Here is a 24,904-nt window from a genome sequence, read left to right as displayed (position 1 = left end):
CTGTAAACTGAATCTTCCACAGAGAACACTCATCAGGCAATATTGTCCAAAAAACAACTAAACAAAAATTAATGAGGACATACCATGCTTCCAGTGATGTGCTGGTATCAACAGTAAACAAAACAAAGTGAGCATTTACACAAAGTTATAAAAATAAAACACAAGAAAATAGGAAATTACCTATCCCAGGAGCCCATTTCTAGCATTTTATTGCAGAGCAACACCAGCATGAGTATGCAAAGATGTGTATGTAAAATGCATAGTGCAGTTTAGTCTAAAATAGAGAAAAGTTGGACACAATCTAAATGTACAAAAGCAAAGGAAACAATAAATAAATCACGGTACATGCATCCAATGAATACCATGATGCCATTATGTAAATGGTCTACATGGAATCACAAGGGCAGATCCAATGACACATATCAGTATTACATGAAATAGTCACCTGCAAAATAATGTATGCAGTATGAATTCATTTTAGTTTATAAAACAAATAAACCTCTAGGAGACAGAGAAGAAGCTATATAGAAAATCTGGGCCGGGCGCGGTGGCTCAAGCCTGTAATCCCAGCACTTTGGGAGGCCGAGACGGGCGGATCACGAGGCCAGGAGATCGAGACCATCCTGGCTAACACAGTGAAACCCCGTCTCTACTAAAAAAATACAAAAAACTAGCCGGGCGAGGTGGCGGGCGCCTATAGTCCCAGCTACTCGGGAGGCTGAGGCAGGAGAATGACGTAAACCCGGGAGGCGGAGCTTGCAGTGAGCTGAGATCCGGCCACTGTACTCCAGCCCGGGCGACAGAGTGAGACTCCGTCTCAAAAAAAAAAAAAAAAAAAAAAAAAAAAGAAAATCTGTTTGTACTTAGGAAAAGTATGGAAGGAAACATATGAAGTTAGAAATGTTTATCTTCGAGCAGTGGGATTCGTGGGGCTCAGGAAGATCAGAGAATAGAAAGATGAGAGGGAGGAAAAAGAGAGAACTTTGTCTTTCACATATATTAATGTGTTGTTCATTAAATTATTTTTATATTTTAAAAAAGCAGAAAGTACAAAGTTACTCATATATCCATGTATCTATTTTATCATAGATGTTTCACACCTAATTTCTTTTACTTTCAAGAAATATAGTGTGCTGGATAATGTCAATATCCCTTATGCCCTTATAAATGAATTATTAAAATTAAAGCTTGCATTATTTCTGTAACTAAAGAAAACATTATAAACTCCAGTCAACATGGGATGGTAAACTCCTGTTTCAGTACACTAACTGTGCTCTAAAATGAGCATAGAAAAAGGAGTCAAAGGACACCCAAGTTCAATAGAGTTCAACATTTTGGGGCTCAGAATTCAGATATCAGCAGTGGCTGTCAGGTGCTCCTTTCCAGAGAAGAACCGTGAATCAAAAGCATACCCTGCAAAGAAAAAACTTCGGCCAGATTTACTGTCCAGGCTATGCATTTACACAAGCTGTGGGCCTAAGGAGGAAGCACACAAAAACAAGGCTGAAAGGAACTAGGACAATCCCTTCACTGGCTCCATGTGTGCATTCTCATATTCTCAACCTTACAAAGGGGAAAAAACTTCATGTGAAAAACTACCAATGGACATATTCTTGAGTGAAGTGCCACAGGACTGAGCAGAGAGAAACCACAACACTACAGAATCATTAGATAAGGAAGATGGGACAGAATGTTTCATCACTCAAAATTAGCTTGCAAACCAAAATTCCAGAGCACATGGGGAAAAATCAATAAAGCAATAATTATAACAAAAATCACTCCAAATAAAATTATTTCATTTAAAACTTCAAAATAATTTATTTGCATCTTTGTGTGTACTAAATGTGAAATTTAAAATCTATTAAGAAAGAATAAGTATCATAAGATAAAGAAACATGATTCTATTGAGTTAATTTTTATGTGTGATATGAGGTAAAGTTCTAATTTCTCTCTTTGCAGATGGATATCCCTCAAGTCCATACTTATTTCATAAAAGGACTTCTTACTTAAAAAGGTAAATAAATAAATGTAAGTACTAAAAACTATAAAACTTTCAGGAAAAAAGCACAGGCGTACATCTTCGCAATCTTGGGTTACGCACGGATTTCTTAGATATAACAACAAAAGTACAACCCATAAAAGAAAATATTAATAACAAGACTTCAGGAACATTAAGCATTTTTTGTACCTTAAAAGCCAGCATTAAGAAAATAAAAAGTCAAATATATATTGAGAGGAAAAAATACTTTCAAATCATAAATCTGAGAAAAAAAAAAAACACTCGACTGCAAGATGTTAAAAAAACAAAACAAAATAAAAAATATCTTACAGCTCAATAACAAGACAAACAACCAAGTTAAAAAATGGGTAAAATAGGCCGGGCGCGGTGGCTCAAGCCTGTAATCCCAGCACTTTGGGAGGCCGAGACGGGCAGATCACGAGGTCAGGAGATGGAGACCATTCTGGCTAACAGGGTGAAACCCCGTCTCTACTAAAAAAATACAAAAAACTAGGCGGGCGCCTGTAGTCCCAGCTACTCTGGAGGCTGAGCCAGCGTAAACCCGGGAGGTGGAGCTTGCAATGAGCTGAGATCTGGCCACACTGCACTCCAGCCCAGCGACAGAGCGAGTCTCCGTCTCAAAAAAAAAAAAAAAAAAAAAAAAAGAAAGAAAAAAAAATGGGTAAAATATTTGGATACCATTACATTAAGAAAGTATAAGAATAGCCAGCCAATAAGCACATGAAAAAAAAAAGGGCTCATCATCATTAGTTACTTGGGATATAAATATCAAATATCATAATGAAATAGTACATATATAGGAATGGCTTTAATAAAACAATTCAATCAAAAACCAGTTAAAAAAAAAGACCACTAGCTGAAATAATAAGAAAAAGAGAGAAGAATCAAATAGACAAAAAAAAAAAATGATAAAGGGGATATCACCACTAACCCCACAAAAATACAAACTACCATCAGAGAATACTATAAACACCTCTACACAAATAAACAAGAAAATCTAGAAGAAATTGATAAATTCCTGGAGACATATATACACACTCCCAAAACTAAACCAGGAAGAAGTTGAACCCCTGAATAGATCAATAACGAGTTCTGAAATTGAAGCAGTAATTAATAGCCTACCAACCAAAAAAAGCCCAGGACCAGACAGATTCACAGCCGAATTCTACCAGAGGTACAAAGAGGAGTTGGGACCATTATGTCTGAAACTAATCCAAACAATTGAAAAGGAGGGACTCCTCCCTAACTCATTTTATGAAGACAGTAGCATCCTGATACCAAAACTGTGCAGAGATGTTGCGGGAAGTCAGGGACCTCGAATAGAGGGACCGGCTGAAGCCGCAGCAGCAGATCATAAATTGTGAAGATTTCATGGACATTTATTAGATCCCCAAATTAATACTCTTATAATGTCTTACACCTGCCTTTACTGCAGTCTCTGAACATAAATTGTGATGATTTCATGGACACTTATCACTTCCCCAGTCAATACCCTTGTGATTTCCTATGCCTGTCTTTAATCTCTTAATCCCGTCGTCTTCTTCGTAAACTGAGGAGGATATGTGTCGCCTCAGGACCCTGTGATGATTGGGTTAACTGTACAAATTGTTGGTAGAGCATGTGTGTTTGAACAATATGAAATCTGAGCACCTTGAAAAAAGAACAGGATAACAGCAATCTTCAGGGAACAAGGGAGATAAGACTCGGAACCTGACTGCACCAGTGAGCCAGGCGGAACAGAGCCATGTTTCTCTTCTTTCAAATGCAAATAGGAGAAATATCGCTGAATTCTTTTTCTCAGCAAGGAACATCCCTGAGAAAGAGAAAGCGCCCTGAGGGTAGGTCTATGAACGGCCCCCTGAGGGTGGCCGCCTTTTACAGTGGAAGCTAAACCAAAGGGATGAAATAAGCCCTGGTCTCCTGTAGCGCGCCCAGGCTTATTAGGAAGAGGAAATTCCTGCCCAATAAATTTTGGTCAGACAGGTTGTCTGCTCTCAACCTTGTCTCCGGATAAGATGTTATCAATGACAATGCGTGCCGGAAACTTCATTAGCAATTTCAATTTCACCCCATCCTGTGGTCCTGTGATCTTGCCCTGCCTCCACTTGCTTTGTGATATTTTATTACCTTGTGAAGTATGTGATCTCTGTGACCCACACTCTATTCATGCACTCCCTCCCCTTTTGAAAATCGCTAATAAAAACTTGCTGGTTTTATGTCTCGGGGAACATCACGGATCCTGCTAACATGTGATGTCTCCCTCGGACACCCAGCTTTAAATTTCTCTCTCGTACTCTTTCCCTTTATTTCTTAAACCACTCGAGACACCTAGGAAATAGAAAAGAACCCACCTTAACTATCGGGAGCGGGTTCTCAAAAAAAGAAAACTTCATGCCAATATTGCTGATGAACATTGATGCGAAAATCCTCAATGAAACACTGGCAAACGAAATCCAGCAGCACATCAAAAAACTTATCCACCACAATCAAGTCGGCTTCATCCCTGGGATGCCAGGATGGTTCAAAATACATAATAAATGTAATCCATCACATAAACAGAACCAATGACAAAAACCACATGATTATCTCAATAGATGCAGAAAGGCCTTAGATAAAATTCAACATCCCTTCATGTTAAAAATTTTCAATAAATTAGGTATTAATGGAACATATCTCAAAATAATAAGAGCTATTTATGACAAACCCAAAGCCAATATCACATTAAATGGGCAAAAACTGGAAGCATTCCCTTTGAAAACTGGTACGAGACAAGGATGCCCTCTCTCACTGTTCCTATTCAACATAGTATTGGAAGTTCTGGCCAGGGCAATCAGTCAAGAGAAAGAAATAAAGGGTATTCAAATAGGAGAGAGGAAGTCAAATTGTCTCTATATGCAGACAACATGATTTTATATTTAGAAAACCCCATTATCTCAGCCCCAAAACTCCTTAAGCTGATAAGCAACTTCAGCAAAGTCTCAGGATACAAAATCAATGTGCAAAAATCACAAGCATTCCTTTACGCCTACAATAGAGAGCCAAATCAAGAATAAACTTCCATTCATAATTGCTACAAAAAGAATAAAATGTCTAGGATACAGGTGTCAAGGGACCTGAAGGACCTCTTCAAGAAGAACTACAAATCACTGCTCAAGGAAATAAGAGAGGACACAAACAAATGGAAAAACATTCCATGCTCATGGATAGGAAGAATCAATATATCATGAAAATGGCCATAGTGCCCATAGATTTAATGCTATTCCCATCAAACTACCACTGACATTCTTCACAGAATTAGAAAAAACTACTTTAAATTTCATAGGGAATCAAAGGAGATCCCGTCTAGCCAACACAATCCTAAGCAAAAAGAATCAAGCTGGAGGCATCATGCTACCTGAATTCAAACTATACTATAAGATGACAGTGACCAAAACAGCATGGTACTGGTACCAAAACAGACATATAGACCAAAGGAACATAACAGAGACCTCAGAAATAGCACCACACATCTACAACCATCTGATCTTCAACAAACCTGACAGAAACAAGCAATGGGGAAAGGATCTCCTATTCAATAAATGGTGGTGGGAAAACTGGCTAGCCATGTGAGGAAAACTGAAACCGGACCCCTTCCCTACACTTTATACAAAAATTAACTTAAGATGGATTAAAGACTTAAATGTAAACCCCAAAACCATAAAAACCCTAGAAGAAAACCTAGGCAATACCATTCAGGACAACGGCATGGGCAAAGACTTCATGACAAAAATGTCAAAGCAATTGCAACAAAAGCCACAATTGACAAATGGGATCTAATTAAACTAAAGGGCTTCTGCACAACAAAAGAAACTAACATTAGAGTGAACAGGCAACCTACAGAATGGGAGAAAATTTTTGTAATCTACCCATCTGACAAAGATCTAATATCCAGAATTTATAAGGAACTTAAACAAATTTACAAGTAAAAAACAAACAACCCCATCAAAAAGTGGGCAAAGGGTATGAACTGACACTTCTCAAAAGAAGACATTTACACCGCCAAGAAACATATGAAAAAAAGCTCAACATCACCGGTCATTAGAGAAATGCAAATCAAAACCACAATGAGATACCATTTCACACCAGTTAGGTTATATTAAAAGAAGTCAAGAAACAATAGATGCTGGTAAGACTGTGAAGAAATAGGAATGCTTTTACACTGTTGTTGGGAACGTAAATTAGTTCGACGATTGTGGAAGACAGTATGGCAATTTCTCAAGGATCTAGAACCAGAAATGCCATTTGACCCAGTAATCCCATTACTCAGTATATACTCAAAAGACTGTAAATCATTCTACTATAAGGACACATGCACACATATGCTTATTGCAGCACTATTTACAAAAGCAAAGTCATGGAACCAACCCAAATGTCCATCAATGATAGACTGGATAAAGAAAATGTACATATACACCATGGAATATTATGCAGCCATAGAAAGGTATGCGATCATGACCTTTGCGGGGACATGGATGAAGCTGGAAGCCATCATCCTCAGCAAACTAACACAGGAACAGAAAACAAAACCCCACACGTTCTCACTCATAAGTGAGAGTTGAACAATGAGAACACATGGACCCAGGGAGGGGAACAACACACACCAGGGCCTGTTGAGGGGTTGCGGGAGAGGGGAGGAAACTTAGATGACAGGTCAATAGGTGCAGCAACCCACCATGTTACCTATGTAACAAACCTGCACATTCTGCACGTATATCCCGGAACTTAAAGTAAAATAAATTAAAAAAAAAAAAAAAGTCAGTTAATAACACACATTAGCAAGGATGTAGAGAAACTGGAACCTTAACATATTCTTTGTGGAAATGTAAAAAATGTGCAGACATTTTGGAAAACAAAAAGTTTGGCAGTTTCTTCAGATGTTAAACACAATATAACAAACAATGCAGAAATTCTACATCTAGAGAAATCAAAACATATTTCCACACAAAGGCTTTTACATCAATGTTCAGAGCAGCATTATTCAAAATAGCTAAGAAATGGAAACAACCCAAATGTCCATCAACTGGTGAATGGAAAAGTAAATGCTGGCCAATATATTGTAATATAACTGACATTCTGCTCACTTTTATTTAAATATTTCTAAACAATAATTTTATAAATTCAAACTAGCTCTATACTTAGCCCATGCTCAAGATTTAAACATTAATTAGTCCAGTCATATAAATCTGTAGCCACTTAAAATGCTCATAACAAACTTTCCCACAGTGCAAATTATTTTTTAATGGGAACCTTGTACACAATCCATTTCTAACTCTAATTAGATTTATCTAGGGAAAACGCCATTGGTTAACTGATATACCTAATACTAGCTAAACAAAATGTTAATATACTCTAAGTGGTAGAATACTGTTCCATCTAAAAAGCATAATGACCAACATTAATAAGAAACTGGAAATCTGTAATTTTGGTAGTTACTCAAAAATTATGCATTTTGTTCTATTTATAGACAAACATCCTGTTTACAGGGACAACAGCAATATCTTCAAATTTGTAGGCTCCATTTGTACTAACATAAATGCTACTGCATAACAATTACATCTTTATTTTGCTTGGATATATAAATAAACATCATTATTTTCACAAGTGAAGTAATGAAAGTCTTAAGTATTAAAGCAGATTACACATAAAGTCATCTCTCATTTATGAGCGATAATTTAATGTGGTTATTACCTCTACTGTTAATGTGTAACACACGGCATCTTAGAGCTAAGCACTATATTTTAACCTAATAATAGTAGCTATAACATTCTGAAACGTGCCTCATAAATCAAAGCCACAATGCATGCATTGAGGGTTTGGACTAGCACTTCATGAGATCTAGATCTATTACAATTTGCTGAAAGGGGACAAAGGCAGACGGGAAAGCTTTTAAGGAGATTTAAAATTAAAAAAATAAAAAAAAATAAAAAAGCAAATGATAATCATTTTGGAAGAACTCCTTTTCCTTGCTAGGTGGAACTTGTAGAGGACTACCAGTGGTCTCCTTCATTTACCGATGGGATTTAATAGAGTAACACGTCCCCACTTGCAGTAACACAGCATGGCCCACTCCAAAGAAGCCACCAAGAGGTCAGGCTGACACTTTGTAACTCACTGTAGAAGCAGAAAATAGAAGTCCCCAAAGTTACAAAAGGCTTTTCACAGATGTTGGAAAGAACAAGCGGGTTCCAAATAATTCATAAAGCTGAGCTTAGCAAACACATTGCAATTCCATGCTGAACAGAAAAATGATACACTCCTCACACTGGCCAAAACATCACAGCACCTCAGTAGTCACCACATGATGACTGAAAATCCACTTCCTAATTCATTTTAGGAAATTTAAAAAAAAAAAAATTCACTTCCTAATTGATTTTTACCACTGACTGATCATTATGCAGTTGGTGTCTCCAGCTGAGCTTTAAGAAGCGTGACCTAGGCATTCATTAATTGAGAAGCACAGTAAGAGCACAGATAGATGGCACACCTCCAGTGACCGGACAACACCAAGTCACACCGCAAAGTGTTAACACAGAACAGTGAGAGAACGCTTAGGGAATATAGAGAAGGGGGCAATTTAAGGACTCAAGGAAAACTTCACAAAGAACATACTTCAGATGGAAGGGGTAAGAGCACAAGACAAGCACAAGAGCACAAGATCAGAAGTGTCCTCCAGACAGAGAGGAAACTCTACAAAATAACACTAAATGGTGATATGTTCTCTACCACTAGAGCATAACGGATGTTTGAAAGGCATGAAAAGGGATGATGCTGGAGGCAAGCAGAGTAGGAGATGTGACTGGACAAGCTGTGGAGGGATGAGAGGTTCAAAAGGAACAAAACTTCGGATAAAGATCTCATGAAAAGTAGGTCTTCAATTGGACCTTGAAAGACAACTCCTCCTAATACATGGAACATTGAGTGACCACTGGCTAGTATAAGAACCGTTTTGAATCCCACAGGGAGAACAGAATAGAAATTTAATGTGTTTTCACATCCAATGAGGGAAAACAATAGTTGCTAATCAGTACAACTGCAAGTCAAAACATGCCAAAGGACAAAGCGTATCCACGTCACTCTAGGACCCTAGAAAATGCTACAGCTGCCATCTGAAGGGAGGGAGGGCAACAACAAAAGAAGTCCACTGCCGGCAGTGCTGGAGGCTGAATGCCGGCCTCCACTGAATGTTGCACCTTCTAGAGCTCTGATGTCCAGTCTGGTAGCCAGTAGCCTCATGTGGCTATTTAAATTTAAATTAATTAAAACTAAGTACAATTTAAGGCTGGATGCAGTGATTCATCACACTTGTATTCCCAGCACTTTGGGAGGCCGAAGCTGGTGGATCACTTGAGGCCAGGAGTTCAAGACCGGCCCGGCCAACATAGTGAAACCTCATCTCAAAAATAAATAAATTAATGAAATAAATTTAATTTAAAATTTGATCCCTTAAAAGTGATATTTCAAGTGCCCAATAGCTCTGTGTGACTAGTGGCTACAATGATGAACAGTGCTGGTATGACATATTTCTTTCACTGAAGAAAGTTCTATTGGCAGTGCTGTCCTAGAGTCACCGCTGCAGGAGGAAGAGGCAAAAATTCCATAGGGGCAAAATTTAACATTACAACCCTCTTTGAGATAATCAGATTACTTAGTATTGAACTGGGAATACACATGCATATTAGATCCATGCTCATTAAATTTTAATATTAAAAAAAGAGTTGTGAAAATGGGGTAGTTGTATGTATTCTACTCTGGGCAAAAGCTAAGTATCTTTGCCCTAATTCCATCAATAGACTCCACAACTGAAGCTTTGTACCAGAGTTCTAAAAGTAACTTAGAGTACACAAATACTAATGACTTTGTCAAGATGGATACAGCAAAAAAAAAAAAAAAAAAAAACAGTTAGTGCAGCTCACTTACCACAATAGGTGTCTCCCAAAATAGTTACAAGAAAAATAAAGGACATTTTACGCTGTGAAAGTGAAGCTTACCATTCGATGGAATCTCATGAAAAACCAATCTATACAGAGAATCATCATCACATCTTAATTTACCTAGCTGGGATGTCAGAAACTGGGCCACTGCCTTTGATCTAAAAAATGCTAATTCTATGTTTCTAGAAAGAGTCATGAAAAGTTAAATTCCCTTGGGCAAACAGTGACCAAAAGAAGACAGGTGTCGGGGGCATACTCTTCCTCCTTCCTCTCCCAGGATGGAAGATTCTGAAACACACATAGACTTAATTGGTACAGACAATTTTACTCGTAAGAATCTCAATGAGGAAAAGGAAAACAACAAAAATCCAACACAAAATAAGCAAGTGACTCGAACAAGTACCTCAAAAAGAGGATCTCTCCTGCACTATCTCCATCTCATTAGTAATCAGAAAAATATAAATCAGTTAATTAGATATCATTAAACACTTAGGAGTATAGGCAAAATTTAGGAAACCAACAATAGCAATGTCCTGGATGGGAGTAACCAGCAATCCTGTACATTACTTCTCAAAGTCAATCAGTAACACAAAAGAAAAGCAGCATCTGGCATTACCTATTTAGGTTGAATTATATACATAGCTCACAACACATATTTCCAGTGCTAGATACATGCCTGAGAGAACTGTTTGCCCATGTACACTAGAGACATGTACAAACGATGACAGTCACATTATTTTTAGTCACCAAAATTGAAAACAAACCAATGTCAATCAATGTTCATATGAATAAACTGTAATATGCACACCGAAATTAATTTCTACATGGCAATAAAAATGAATAAACTACAGCTACATGCAACAGCATGAATGGATCTCACAAACATAACATTAAGTATAACTATTTCTATAAAATACAAAAATAGGTAAAACTAAACTATCATATTGAGGGTATGTATGGTACATATCAAAATTATTTAAAACAAAAACAAAAATCACAAAAATCTGGTTATCAGGATTAGTCAAGACAGTGGTGATCTCTGGAAAGGGAGAGAAAAGTTAGGAATGAAATACAGAAGGCCGGGCATGGTGGCTCACACCTGTAATCCACGCACTTTGGAAGGCTGACGAGGGCGGATCACTTAAGGTCAGGAGTTTGAGACCAACCTGGCCAACATGGTGAGACTATCTCAACTAAAAATTAAACAAATTAGCCGGGTGTGGTGTGTAATCCCAGCTACTCGGGAGGCTGAGGCAGGAGAATCCCTTGAACTGGGGAGGTGGAGGCTGCAGTGAGCAGAGATCACGCCGCTGCACTCCAGCCTGGCAAAAGAGTGAGACTCTGTCGAAAAAAAAGAAGTTTAATAAGGAGAGGGTCTGGGGGATATGGAAGGTGGTTAGGTACTGCTTCTTTACCTGTAGTTTCATGGGTGTTTTCTTTATGATAGTTTATTGAGATGAACATTTTCTGGTATACTTTTTTATATGAATGTTATATTTCACACACGCACACAAAAGCTGAGAAAAGTGGTCTGCACACACATACACAAAACGCCTCTCATCCACAAGGTTAGGTGATCCCATTTTATTCCACTCTCAGCCACCTTTCAAACTCCTCTTCCTCATTTTAACTCACCTCTTGTACTGCTTTACTAGTTAATGGTGAAGCACTGATATTTTCCCCTCCTTCATGATGGATCTGGAAATTCACTCTTTGATAAAGAATCTAAAACAAGAACAGGCTATGCTGTAAAGGAGATACGTTTTTAAATTTACTTCTCATCACAATGTAGGCTTGAAATTTAAAAAGTACTTTTAAAAAGAAAATTACCTTTTCATAATGATTAGCTTTGGTAACAGGCTTACTTCAGGACTTCACAAACAGTTTCAAAAGGATGCAATGGTTTCAGAATGGTGATCAAGTGTGAAAAAAACTGATATACAATGAATTGTTACAGGCGGTGTCTATGTTCCGGCCTGGAGCAACCTCAATTCTTGCCTCCTCAGAAGAATACATTTGACTGAGGAGCATATGGCAGAAAGAGAGACCAAGGCGAGTTTTAGAGCAAGAGTGGAAGTTTATTAAAAAGCTTTACAGCAGGAATGAAAGGAAGGTACACCTGGAAGAGGCCCAAGTGAGGGATTTGAAGGACAAGTACGGGGTTTGACCTTTGGCTTAGAGCTTCATATCCTGGCATACTTCCAGGTTCTTGTGTCCCTTCTCTCCTGACTCTTCCCTTGGGGTGGGTTGTGCACACGTGCAATGGCCTGCTGGCGATGGGAGAGGAGCATGCACAGTGTGTTTACAGGAGTTGTATGCACGCTCAGCGGCAGGGTTCTTCCCTTTTCCAGTGGAATGCCCTCACAGGTCATATGCCGGTGAAACTCCGCCATTTTGCCGCTTAGTGAACATGCTTGAGCTCACTGGGCAACTCCTGAGATCTTATCAGGAAGCGCTGATCACCAGTTTCAGGGTTTTTTTTCTATCTATAGGGAAACTGTCTTTCCCTGGTGCCGCCTGCAACCAATTATTATTTTAGAGAGGCAGTGTGACAACTGCCTGACGCCTCTGATGGTCGCCTGACTTTCCTGGTGGGGTGGGGGGCCCTCTCCTGTCTTGCTCATGTCTGCCTGACTAGCTACCAACTGTAAGAGAATGACTATGGGATGAAAATGTGGATTCTAGAATCTCCTCATACATGTAACAGTGTTTCTCCACAGGGGCACTATCCTCTCCTATGCAGACCTATCCTGTGAATTTTAGGATTTTAACATCCCCCCAACGAAAGCCCACCCCAATTCCCAATTTCCAAAGGATCCCTAAGGGAATGGTTGCTCCACTGACTTTAACCCATATGATTTCAGATATATTTTACATGACCATTTAGCATATGTTTAATTCACAACACTAACTTTCCCCATTATTTTCAATAATTTCTTTCCTAATATTACTTTCTATCTTTCTCAAGGCTGTCTTGTATCCTTTCTTCCTCGCTGTTATAAAGCCAGCAACACTATGTTATATCCTAATATTTTCATGTTCCTTTTCCATAAGTGACGATCTAGTTTTCTTCCATAAATTAAAATTCTCATACTATTTTTTTTTAATGACCACGTATCTCAGATACACACACCCAACAACATGCACTTCATACAGGTTAGGATTTCCTTTATTGAGAGCACTTACTTCTGTCTGCAGAGAGCTGCTAGCTGCCAAAAGAAGTTCAATGCTGCTAGGAGGGCAATGTGTCAAAGCAAAAGCCATGAGCTCTTGACGAGTGCCCAAGTCCTGGTAACCTTCTGATTGTCCTAACTGGCTACAAACATCCCAGCTTTTAGGATAACCTGCAAAATTGGCAAGGAAAAAAACAATGATTCCCAAAAGAAGGAGAATATTCAATCTAAGATGACAAATGCAATGGCTTCCTGCTCAGGTCTTGTTGTACCAAAGCAAAATCATAGTCATTAGTGACACATTATTTTATAAGCAGAAACAGATAAAAATCTAAGCTAGGAAAGATTAGGGTGGTTTATTATCCAGAAAGTTCAATGCTACTCCAGACAAGTGTTTCTGGAAAACTCTGTTAAATTTTAGATTAACTGACAATAAATGCAAATAATCTACTGAGATTTGATGTTCTGTGAAAAGGCAGCCATCTGAATTCAGAAGACCTGAGAGCCTGGTCCAACCCTGCTACTTAGCACTGGTGTGAGAGCTTTAAGAAAGAGCCAAAAGTATCACAATTCTTTTCCTACTACAAAAGGAGAAGAATAACACCTTCCTCTTGGGTTGTTGAAGGAATTAAGTAACATTTGTATGTAAAAGCACATGTAAACTGAAAAGTGCTAGAAAAAAGAGACATTATGATAGATCCCTATACAGAATCACTCACTTTATAGATAAGACAGACATCTAAGGACAGTGACTGAATCACCCTCCAACTCCCAGCAGGGATCTTTTTCCTATACATTATACTCTGAATTCTTAAAATACATTTTTATTCTTATTTGAAGGAATTCCAGCCTTAGGCCTATTTGTCTAAGTACAAAACTTGTAGTACAGAATAATTTTTTCTAAATATATAAAGTAAAAATTAATTCAGATATTACCCTTACCAGAATAAAATTATTATAAAGCTCTCCACATGAACAATTTAGATCAGTGCATTTTCACAGACAGCCATAGTTATTCTAAATTTAATGTTGCAAAATCACTTGGTCAATATTATGGAACACAGCTCATTTATGAAAACAATTTGCTATGCTGAAGTTGTAAAATATTGAATATTTTTCGAGAGTTTTAAATGTTTTCATAGATGTAAAGCCAAAGATCCTCTCTGTGACCAAACTTAAATCAGACAACCCTGAGCCCTCTTCTCAACTAGGCCTTAACCTTGGCCCCCAGCCTTGCTAGGCTGCATACTCCAGTTTTAGCAAAAATCCTACTAAGTCAGTTTAGCCAGAATCCTCAAATTCTCAAGGGCTGATCAAATTACTCATCCCTCAGCAGTGATATCTGATCATCCTGGCCGGCCTTCAGCAAGGTCCTATTAAATCATTTTAGCAAGGATCCCCCTGCCCTTGATGTTTCCTCTTAATTTTCCATCCACTGACCCTTCAGTTAGCCTGTTGGCTACAAATGTCCAGCTGTCCTTGTTGTATTCAGAGTTTAGTACAATCTCTCTCCCCTACTGCAGTGGTCTTCCTACTAATCACAATAGTCCTTGCTGTTATAACAAGTGTCAGAATAAGGTTTGCTTTAACAGTACACATGCAAAAGTTACACAAATCATTAGTGCATAACTCCACGAGTCATCATGAAGTGAAGCCCTGCATTTTAACCACTCCCTATTAATGTATTGAGAGTGGGTAGAAAGATGTGTTTGGGCCTTCACATATTCAAGCATAGCCATGGAAAGTTGACAATTTAGTACAGAGCTCATGATAAGAAAAAAAAAAAAAAAACTCCCTATCACACTGAAGAATGTGTTCTTTAAATGAGAAATTATTCTACAATAAAATCTCATTATCCTGCAGAGACTTGAATTTGAATTTCAATATGAAGAATTTTGGAGTTGCAAAACCCTTTCCAATTTCTCAACGTCAGTTTGAAAAGCACTACACTATCTGGCATGGTTTGGATCTGTGTCCCACTCAAACCTCATGTTGAAATGTAATCCCCAGTGCAGGAGGTGGGGCCTTGGGGGAGGTGATTAGATCATGGGGGTGATTTCTCATGGTTTAACATCATATCCCCTTGGTGCTGTCGTTGTGATAGTTGAGTCCCTGCAAGCTCTGGTTGTTTAAAAGTGTGTAGTCCCTCCCTCGTCTCTCTCTTCCTTCTGCTCCAGCCAGGTAAGCCTTCTGCTCCCACTCTGCCTTCTGCCATGAGTGAAAGTTCCCCGAAGCCTTCCTGGAGGCAGATGCTGCCATGCTTCCTGTACAGCTTGCGGAACCGTGAGCCAATTAAACCTCTTTCCTTTATAAATTACCCAGTCTCAGGTATTTCTTTATAGCAGTGTGAGAACGAACTAATACACTATCTTTAAAAAAAAAAATTAAAGAATGGAAATATTGACTATATAGACACAAACTAAATAATCTAAAAATTAAAATTTTCTCTTAGATAACAAATACAGGAAATAGCGTTAAAATATTTTACATAAAATTATTTTTAAATTATGAGCATGTTTTTAATACGGACTAGAAAGCAACCAAAATCTCAAATAAAATGTAATGTCTGAATCTGTTAAAATGTTTATATCAACATGTAAGTACATAGCCTATATACTTAGCAGTGCTCATAAAATGTATCTCAAGCCTCAATGTGGCTGGCTTACCAATCAGGTCAATTGATTTCAGAACAGACTTTTTCCATTATTCATCACATAAAGAGGACATAAGCAAAGTGTAAAATAAGCTCTCTACTCACCTGTGGCCATCAGCTCCTGACAATGCATATTGGCTGCTTTGTAGTCATGGAAGCGAAGTGCTTGCTCCACTAAAAGGACTAGAACCTGTCCCCGCCTTTCTTCTGGGTCCTCACCTGTAAGTCCAAGCAAAGGACTTAATGATTATGACAAGCAAAATGATTATGACAAGCAACATCAAGTGATAGAAGAGCTTGTTAACGCTGTCTTTCAAATTACTTCAGAAATAAAACAGAGAGATTAGACGGATTTGCAACAATGAGAGGAAAAAGTTGCCTTGACCTTTCAATCCACTTATGAAGCATGGAATTAGCCATCAGTCTCCTAAGAGATCAATGATTAACATTAGTTCCTAATTAAAATACCCAAACCAGGAAGTCCAAAATCAGGGTAGTTTGGAGCCCTACAAAAAAGTCTTGGTATTACCAGGGTAAGGGAAGGAGAAGAAAATTTATGTTTCCAAAAGAAAGCAGGTTATAAAAGGGGCTTGAAAAATAATGACCAGCAGATTAAAAGAATGGATGAAGATGATACAGCAATAAACTTCTCATATTAAAAATTCAACTACTATTTAGAAATTGGAATGCAAACGTTGTCCAGAGCACTGGCAAAGACTGTTCCTTAACAAATTCTCATTGGACTCCTCCGAGCCTTACTGGGCCCTGTCCTCGGACATATCCTTGAGAGCCCAATTTTAGCAAAACTTCTGCTGTCAGTTGTAGCCAGAATCCTCCACTCTGGATATCTGGTCATCCCTGATATCTGATCAAATCCCTCATCCCCACCACCAACTCCCAGATGTTATCTGGCCACCCTGGCCAGCCCTCAGGCAAGAATTTGTACCCTGTCAGGTGGTTTAACCAGAATGCCTCCTTACCCCAATGATTCTTCTTTGTAATTTTCCATCTGCCCCAACTTAGGTTCCAACATAAGTAAAACCCAACTCAATGGAAACAGTAAAATCAGAAATAACCAACTGTACTCTAACTAGGGACTACTCACATTAACTAATCAAGTATTTTCTTTGTCCACAAACACCTTATAAAATTTTCCCATCACCTCCACTCAGAAGAGCCTTGAACCACTTTGAGTTTGGTGCTGCCTGATTCATGAATTGCTGTCTGTTGAAAATAAACCCTTTAAAATTTTTATGTGCATAAGTTTACTTTTAACAAGCCCAATTTCTCTCTCTTACTGCAAAATTCCATTGCAGTAGTCCCTATACCTATAGTGCAGAGTCTCTCTTACAATTTTTTGTTTGTTTTTTTGTTTGTTTGAAGAGACAGGTCTCCCTATGTTGCACAGGCTGGTCTTAAACTCCTGGGCTCAAGTGATCCTCATGCCTCAGCCTCTCATTTAAACATGCATCAGGGATAATTTTTTCATTAACAGCACCCATGGATCTCAATCACACAGATGTATGTATATAAAAATGGGGATGAAAAATACAACTTATAATATCTTAAAGCAAGTCTTATATTAACTTTACCCTGTGTAAACAGAATCACTGTGAGATAAATAGGAATGGGATATGGCTCCCCATTCACGTATTTTTTTCTTTTTTCTTCTCTTGTCCAACCGATCACAAAATCCACACCACGACCTTGCTGGAAATATACCCACTAACCCTGGGGCTTTAGTCATACCAAGAGAACGGCCATTCTTCAGTGCTCTCATAATGTTTGACCATGCCTTTTACTTAAATAATTCTGGGAAATGGACTTAAGAAAATCTAAATACCAAACCAAGGTTGTGGAGTGTCTCTCCTGGGGAACAAAGGCTGGAAATGGATTTGCAGCCTGTTGCTACCAGCCAGACCACCAAGTGACCCATTACTTTAGGTAACTATGGCAACCAAATTAACACCGACCTGCATACCCTACCACTCACATGCGCCGCCCAGCCCAGCCGGCGTACTTCACCACAGATATCAATTCCTACTCTTTGCCTAAAAACAAAAACAACAACAAAAAATCTCTACTGTTTTTTCAGGGAGTCTACAGAGAGTCCTTGTGCCTCTGCTGTCTCCCATGTGCTTGAGCCCAAGACCTAAAATAAAAGCCTTGTCTAGGAGAGCTGCTTGGCCGTGTGCGTGTGTGCATGTATTTATTTAGAGATGTGGTTTCTCTCTGTTGCCCGGGCTGAAGTGCAGTGTCACTACCACTGCTCACTGCAACCTCGACCTCCCAGATTCAAGAAATCCTCCCACCTCAGCCTACAGAGTCACTGGGCCTACAGGGACATAGCACTAAACCTGGCTAACTTTTTTATTTTTTGTACAGACAGGGTCTTGCTATGTTACTCAGGTCAGTCTCGAACTCCTGGACTGAAGCAATCCTCCTGCCTCAGCCTCCCAAAGCGTTGGGATTAGAGGCGTGAACCACCACACCTGGCTTGTGTTCATTTTTATTACACAATAAAGGAGGAGCCAAACAGCCTGTGATCTGCAGCAACCACAACATTACTATGCTAGCCAACACACTGTCTACATTAAATTAAACAATGATTTTTGATGTTTTCTCCTTCTAAAGGCTAACAGAATGAAAATAATTTGGGGCTCAAGGGACCACAGTTCTGGCATACGGGTTATTTCAAAGTGAAAATATTTGAGCTACGGAAGATGCAGAAAGAAATTCTAACTGAATTTATCTTATCTGAATAAAGCAGAGTCTCCCTAAAATAGAACTGCAGTTAAACCCCCTCCACAGGAGTTTCCTGAGAACTCAGCTGGCATACAGACTGTCAGTCAGCATCAAAAAGCCCAACAGAACTTTCTATACTTTCCCACTGAAGCCCTAGCCCCTCCCACCCCATCCCCCTTTTCGTTAAGTTGGTATATAAACCTTACTTCTTGCTATTCAAGAGTTATTAATAACTAAGTGACTTCTGCATGCATGTGTAAACAAAATCTTGTTTTTCTCCTGTCTATTGTCAGTTAACTCACAGGCCCCCCGAGGAACCATTTGAAACAAAGCAGATGAAGAAAAAGGTTTCCTCCCAACAGGGACTTTAAACATTTTTGCTAGGTCTTTTAAAAGCATTTTCCCCTTTGAGCGTTCTTAAATGACAAATATAAAGGGGGAAAACCCTTAAACACAAAGTAAGTTTATAGTTTCTCTGACAGTGCTCATCTTTTATTGCCAGACTCAGTTTCCAGAGTCTAAAGATACACAAGAAAAATTCAGCTCATGTTAAAAGATCTAAAATTATTTTCCCAAAAGTATTTTTAGAAAATATTTTTGTAAATATTTTACATAAAATATAGGTTTTCGTTGCCCTTGCAACATATTCCTTTACTTGTCACTCGCTTAAAAACAATTTATTTCAATGGTAGGCTATCAGGACAAAAAAAAAATTGTGATTATCTTTTTAATAATCTTTATTATCTATTAAAATGTAAGCTTTTGGCGGACAGGGGTTGGTTCATAGTTGGATGCTCAATACCCAGCATCAAGTCATGTACATAACAGAGAGGCTCAAAAACACACAGTCAGGAGTTGCTTAGCAAGAGGAATACATTCCGTGACATGTGTCATGAGGCAGTTCCATCTTGAGCAAACATCACAGAGTGCACTCACACAAACCTAGATGGTACAGCCTACTACACACCTAGGCTACATCGTACAGCTCCCAGACTACAAACCTGTACAGTATGTTTCTGTACTGAATTCTATGGCCAACTGGAATGAAATGGTCAGAATTATGTGTATATAACCACAGAAAAGGTACAGTAAAAATACTGTGCAACAGATAAAAAATGGTAACTCTGTATAGGACATTTACCATGGATGGAGTTTACAGGACTGGAAGTTGCTCTGGGTGAGTCAGTTTGTTGGGTGGTGAGTGAATGTGAAGGCCGGGGATATGACTGCACACTACTGCAGACTTTACAAACACTCTACACTGAGGCTACATGAAATTTAGTAAAAAAAAAAAAAATTTCTTTCTTCAGTAATAAGTTAACTATAGGTTACCACAACTTAAAAAAACTGAACAAAACAAAAAACAGAATCTCACTGTGTCGCCTAGGCTGGAGTGTAATGGCATGATGAAGAGTTACTTAACGCACTGTAACCTCATGAACTCCTTGGTTCAAGGCAGCCTGCTGTCTCAGCATCCTAAGTAGTTAGGCCTACAAGCATGCATCATCACACCCAGGAAATTTTTTATTTTTATTTTTTGTAGAGACAGGATTTCACTGTTTCTCAGGATGGTGTGGAAGTCCTGGCCTCAAGTGATTCACTTGTCTCAACCTTCCAAAGTGTTGGGATTAGAGGCCTGAGCTGAAATGTTGAGCCTTTCTTTCTTTTTTTAACGTTTTAAAACTTTTCTTGTTAAATGCTAAGACACAAACACACACATTAGTCTAGCCCAAAAACAGGGTCAGGACATCAATATCACTTTCTTCCACTCCACATACTGTCCCATTTGGAAGGACTTCGGGGCCATAACACATGGAGCTATCATCTCCTATGATATCATTGCCTTCTGGAATCCCTCCTGAAGGACCTGCCTGAGGCTATTTTACAGTTAACTTTTTTCTTTTATGAACAGGAGTCGCACCTTTGAAAATAACATAGTATAGTAAATATATAAGCCAGTAACACAGTCATTTAGTATCTTTACCAAGAATTATGTACCAACATAATTATATGTGACAAATTTACACAACTGGCTGTATAGGAAGTTTACATCTCCATCACCACAAAAAGGTGAATAATGCGTTATAACGTCTGATGTCACTAGGCGATAGGAATTTTCAGCTCTATTTTAATTTTATGGAACCACCACTGCATATGAGATCGTTGTTGACCAAAATGTCATGTACCACTGCTGTGCAGTACGACTGTAAATTCTCAATAAAACAGGCACAGAGGCCAGGCACCGTGGCTCACACCTATAATCCTAGCATTTTGGGAGGCCGAGGTGGGTGGATCACTTGAGGTCAGGAATTCAAGACCAGCCTGGCCAACATGGTGAAATCCTGTCTCTACTAAAAATACAAAAATTAGATTACAATCATGTCATCTGCAAACAGGGACAATTTGACTTCCTCTTTTCCTAATTTAATACCCTTTATTTCTTTCTCCTGCCTGATTGCCCTGGCCAGAACTTCCAAAACTATATTGAATAGGAATAGTGAGAGAGGGCATCCCTGTCTTGTGCCAGTTTTCAAAGGGAATGCTTCCAGTTTTTGCCCATTCAGTATGATATCAGCTGTGGGTTGATCATAAATAGCTCTTATTATTTTGAGATACGTCCCAACAATACCTAATTTATTGAGAGTTTTTAAGCACGAAGGGCTGTTGAATTTTGTCAAAGGCCTTTTCTGCATCTATTAAGATAATTATGTCATTTTTATCTTTGGTTCTGTTTATGATAGATTACATTTATTAATTTGCATATGTTGAACCAGCCTTGCATCCCAGGGATGAGGCCCACTTGATCATGGTGGATAAGCTTTTTGATGTGCTACTGGATTCGGTTTGCCAGTATTTTATTGAGGATTTTTGCATCGATGTTCATCAGGGATATTGGTCTAAAATTCTCTTTTTATGTTGTGTCTCTGCCAGATTTTGGTATCAGGATGATGCTGGCCTCATAAAATGAGTTAGGGAGGATTCCCTCTTTTTCTATCGATTGGAATAGTTTCAGAAGGAATAGTACCAGCTCCTCTTTGTACCTCTGGTAGAATTCGGCTGTGAATCCGTCTGGTCCTGGACTTTTTTTGGTTGGTAGGCTGTTAATTATTGCCTCAATTTCAGAGCCTGTTATTGTCACCTTCTTCCAGATTTAGTCTTGGGAGGGTGTATGTGTCTAGGAATTTCTCCATTTTTCTAGATTATCTAGTTTATTTGCATAGAGGTATTTATAGTATTCTCTGATGGTAGTTTGTATTTCTGTGGGATCAGTGGTGATATTACCGTTATCATTTTTTATTGCATCTGTTTGATTCTTCTCTCTTTTCTTCTTTATTAGTCTTGCTAGTGGTCTATCAATTTTGTTGATCTTTTCAAAAAACCATCTCCTGGATTCACGGATTTTTTGGAGGGTTTTTTGTGTCTCTATCTCCTTTAGTTCTGCTCTGATCTTAGTTATTTCTTGCCTTCTGCTAGCTTTTGAATGTGTTTGCTCTTGCTTCTCTAGTTCTTTTAATTGTGATGTTAGGGTGTCAGTTTTAGATCTTTCCTGCTTTCCCGTGGGCATTTAGTGCTCTAAATTTCCCTCTGCACACTGCTTTAAATGTGTCCCAGAGATTCTGGTACGCTGTGTCTTTGTTCTCACTGGTTTCACAGAACATCTTTATTTCTGCCTTCATTTCATTATGTACCCAGTAGTCATTCAGGAGCAGGCTGTTCAGTTTCCATGTAGTTGAGCAGTTTTGAGCTAGGTTCTTAATCCTGAGTTCTAGTTTCATTGCACTGTGGTCGGAGAGACAGTTTATTATAATGTTCTGTTCTTATACATTTGCTGAGGAGTGCTTTACTTCCAACTACGTGGTCCATTTTGGAATAAGTGCACTGTGGTGCTGAGAAGAATGTATATTCTGTTGACTTGGCATGGAAAGTTCTGTAGACGTCTATTAGGTCCGCTTGGTGCAGAGCTGAGTTCAATTCCTGGATATCCTTGTTAACTTTCTGTCTTGTTGATCTGTCTAATGTTGACAGTGGGGTGTTAAAGTCTCCCATTATTATTGTGTGGGAGTCTAAGTCTCTTTGTAGGTTTCTAAGGACTTGCTTTATGACTCTGGGTGCTCTTGTATTGGGTGCATATACATTTAGGATAGTTAGCTCTTCATCCCTTTACCAGTGTGTAATGGCCTTCTTTGTCTCTTTTGATCTTTGTGGGTTTAAAGTCTGTTTTATCAGAGACTAAGATTACAACCCCTGCCTTTTTTTGTTTTCCATTTGCTTGGTAGATCTTCCTCCATTCCTTTATTTTGAGCCTATGTGTATCTCTGCATGTGAGATGGGTCTCCTGAATACAGCACACTGATGGGTCTTGACTCTTTATCCAATTTGCTCAACGAAATAAAAGAGGACACAAACAAATGGAAGAACGTTCCATGCTCATGGACAGGAAGAATCAATATAGTGAAAATGGCCATATTGCCCAAGGTAATTTACAGATTCAATGCCATCCTCATCAAGCTGCCAGTGACTTTCTTCACAGAATTGGAAAAAACTACTTTAAAGTTCACATGGAACCAAAAAAGAGCCTGCATTGCCAAGACAATCCTAAGCCAAAAGAAAAAAGCTGGAGGCATCATGCTACCTGACTTTAAACTATACTAAAAGGCTACAGTAACCAAAACAGCATGGTACTGGTACCAAAACAGAGATATAGACCAATGGAACAGAATACAGCCCTCGGAAAGAATACCACACATCTACAACCATCTGATCTTTGACAAACTTGACAAAAACAAGAAATGGGGAAAGGATTCTCTATTTAATAAATGGTGATGGGAAAACTGGCTAGCCATATGTAGAAAGCTGAAACTGGATCCCTTCCTTACACCTTATACAAAGATTAATTCAAGATGTATTAGAGACTTAAATGTTAGACCTAAAACCATAAAAACCCTAGAAGAAAACCTAGGTAATACCATTCAGGACATAGGCATGGGCAAGGACTTCATGACTAAAATGCCAAAAGCAATGGCAATGAAAACCCAAATAGACAAATGGGATCTAATTAAACTAAAGAGCTTCTGCACGGCAAAAGAAACTACCATCGGAGTGAACAGGCAACCTACAGAATGGGAGAAAAATTTTGCAATCTACTCATCTGACAAAGGGCTAATATCCAGAATCTACAAAGAACTTAAACAAATTTACAAGAAAAAAATCAAATAACCCCATCAAAAAGTGAGCAAAGGATATGAACAGACACTTCTCAAAAGAAGACATTTATGCAGCCAACGGACACATGAAAAACTGCTCATCATCACTGGCTATCAGAGAAATGCAAATCAAAACTACAAAGAGATACCATCTCACACCAGTTAGAATGGCAATCATTAAAAAGTCAGGAAACAACAGGTGCTGGAGAGGATGTGGAGAAACAGGAATACTTTTACACTGTTGATGCGAGTGTAAATTAGTTCAACCATTGTGGAAGATAGTATGGCAATTCCTCAAGGATTTAGAACTAGAAATACCAGCTGACCCAGCCATCTCATTACTGGGTATATATCCAAAGGATTATAAATTATGCTGCTATAAAGACACATACACACATATGTTTACTGTAGCACTATTCACAACAGCAAAGACTTGGAACCAACCCAAATGTCCTACAATGATCGACTGGATTAAGAAAATATGGCACATATACACCATGGAATACTATGCAGCCATAAAAAATGATGAGTTCATGTCCTTTGTAGGGACATGGATGAAGCTAGAAACCATCATTCTCAGCAAACTATCGTAAGGACAGAAAACCAAACACCGCATGTTCTCACTCATAGGTGGGAAGTGAACAATGAGAACACTTGGACACAGGAAGGGGAACATCATACACCGGGGCCTGTTGTGGGGTGGGGGGAACGGGGAGGGATAGCATTAGGAGATACAGCTAATGTAAATGACAAGTTAATGGGTGCAGCACACCAACATGGCACATGTATACATATGTAACAAACCTGCATGTTGTGCACATGTACCTTATAACTTAAAATATAATATAAATAAATAAATAAAATTTAAAAAATAAAAATACAAAAATTAGCTAGGATGGTGGCGGATGCCTGTAATTCCAGCTACTTGGGAGGCTGAGGCATGAGAATTATTTGAACCCAGGAGGCAGAGGTGGCAGTGAGCCAAGATCGTGCCACCGCACTCCACCCTGGGTGACAGAGTGAGACTCTGGCTCAAAAAAAGAAAAACACAAAAATGGCATAGATTAAATTCAGAATGTCATTTTCAATTATAAGACAAATAATTCAGCTACAAAACAAATACAATGTAATTTGGATAT

General features: G+C 38.6%; 1 protein-coding gene across 3 annotated transcripts in view; it reads right to left on the bottom strand.

The window, feature by feature from the left end:
• The window catches only part of NBAS (NBAS subunit of NRZ tethering complex), a 390,542-nt gene that overhangs the window by 171,037 nt on the left and 194,601 nt on the right, over positions 1 to 24,904 (bottom strand). For all 3 annotated transcript variants that reach the window (XM_005576512.5, XM_074012306.1, XM_074012305.1), the window contains 3 exons: positions 15,922 to 16,035; positions 13,177 to 13,334; positions 11,626 to 11,715 (listed from right to left, as the gene is read on the bottom strand). In XM_005576512.5, the coding sequence (XP_005576569.3) occupies positions 11,626 to 11,715; positions 13,177 to 13,334; positions 15,922 to 16,035 (362 nt within the window). The remainder of the gene's footprint in view (positions 1 to 11,625; positions 11,716 to 13,176; positions 13,335 to 15,921; positions 16,036 to 24,904) is intronic.

This window comes from Macaca fascicularis, chromosome 13 (genome assembly GCF_037993035.2).
Source record: "Macaca fascicularis isolate 582-1 chromosome 13, T2T-MFA8v1.1".
In the NCBI taxonomy this organism is placed as follows: domain Eukaryota; kingdom Metazoa; phylum Chordata; class Mammalia; order Primates; family Cercopithecidae; genus Macaca; species Macaca fascicularis.
The sequence above is the reverse complement of the archived record's forward strand: the minus strand, read 5'-3'. Positions and strand labels throughout refer to the sequence as shown.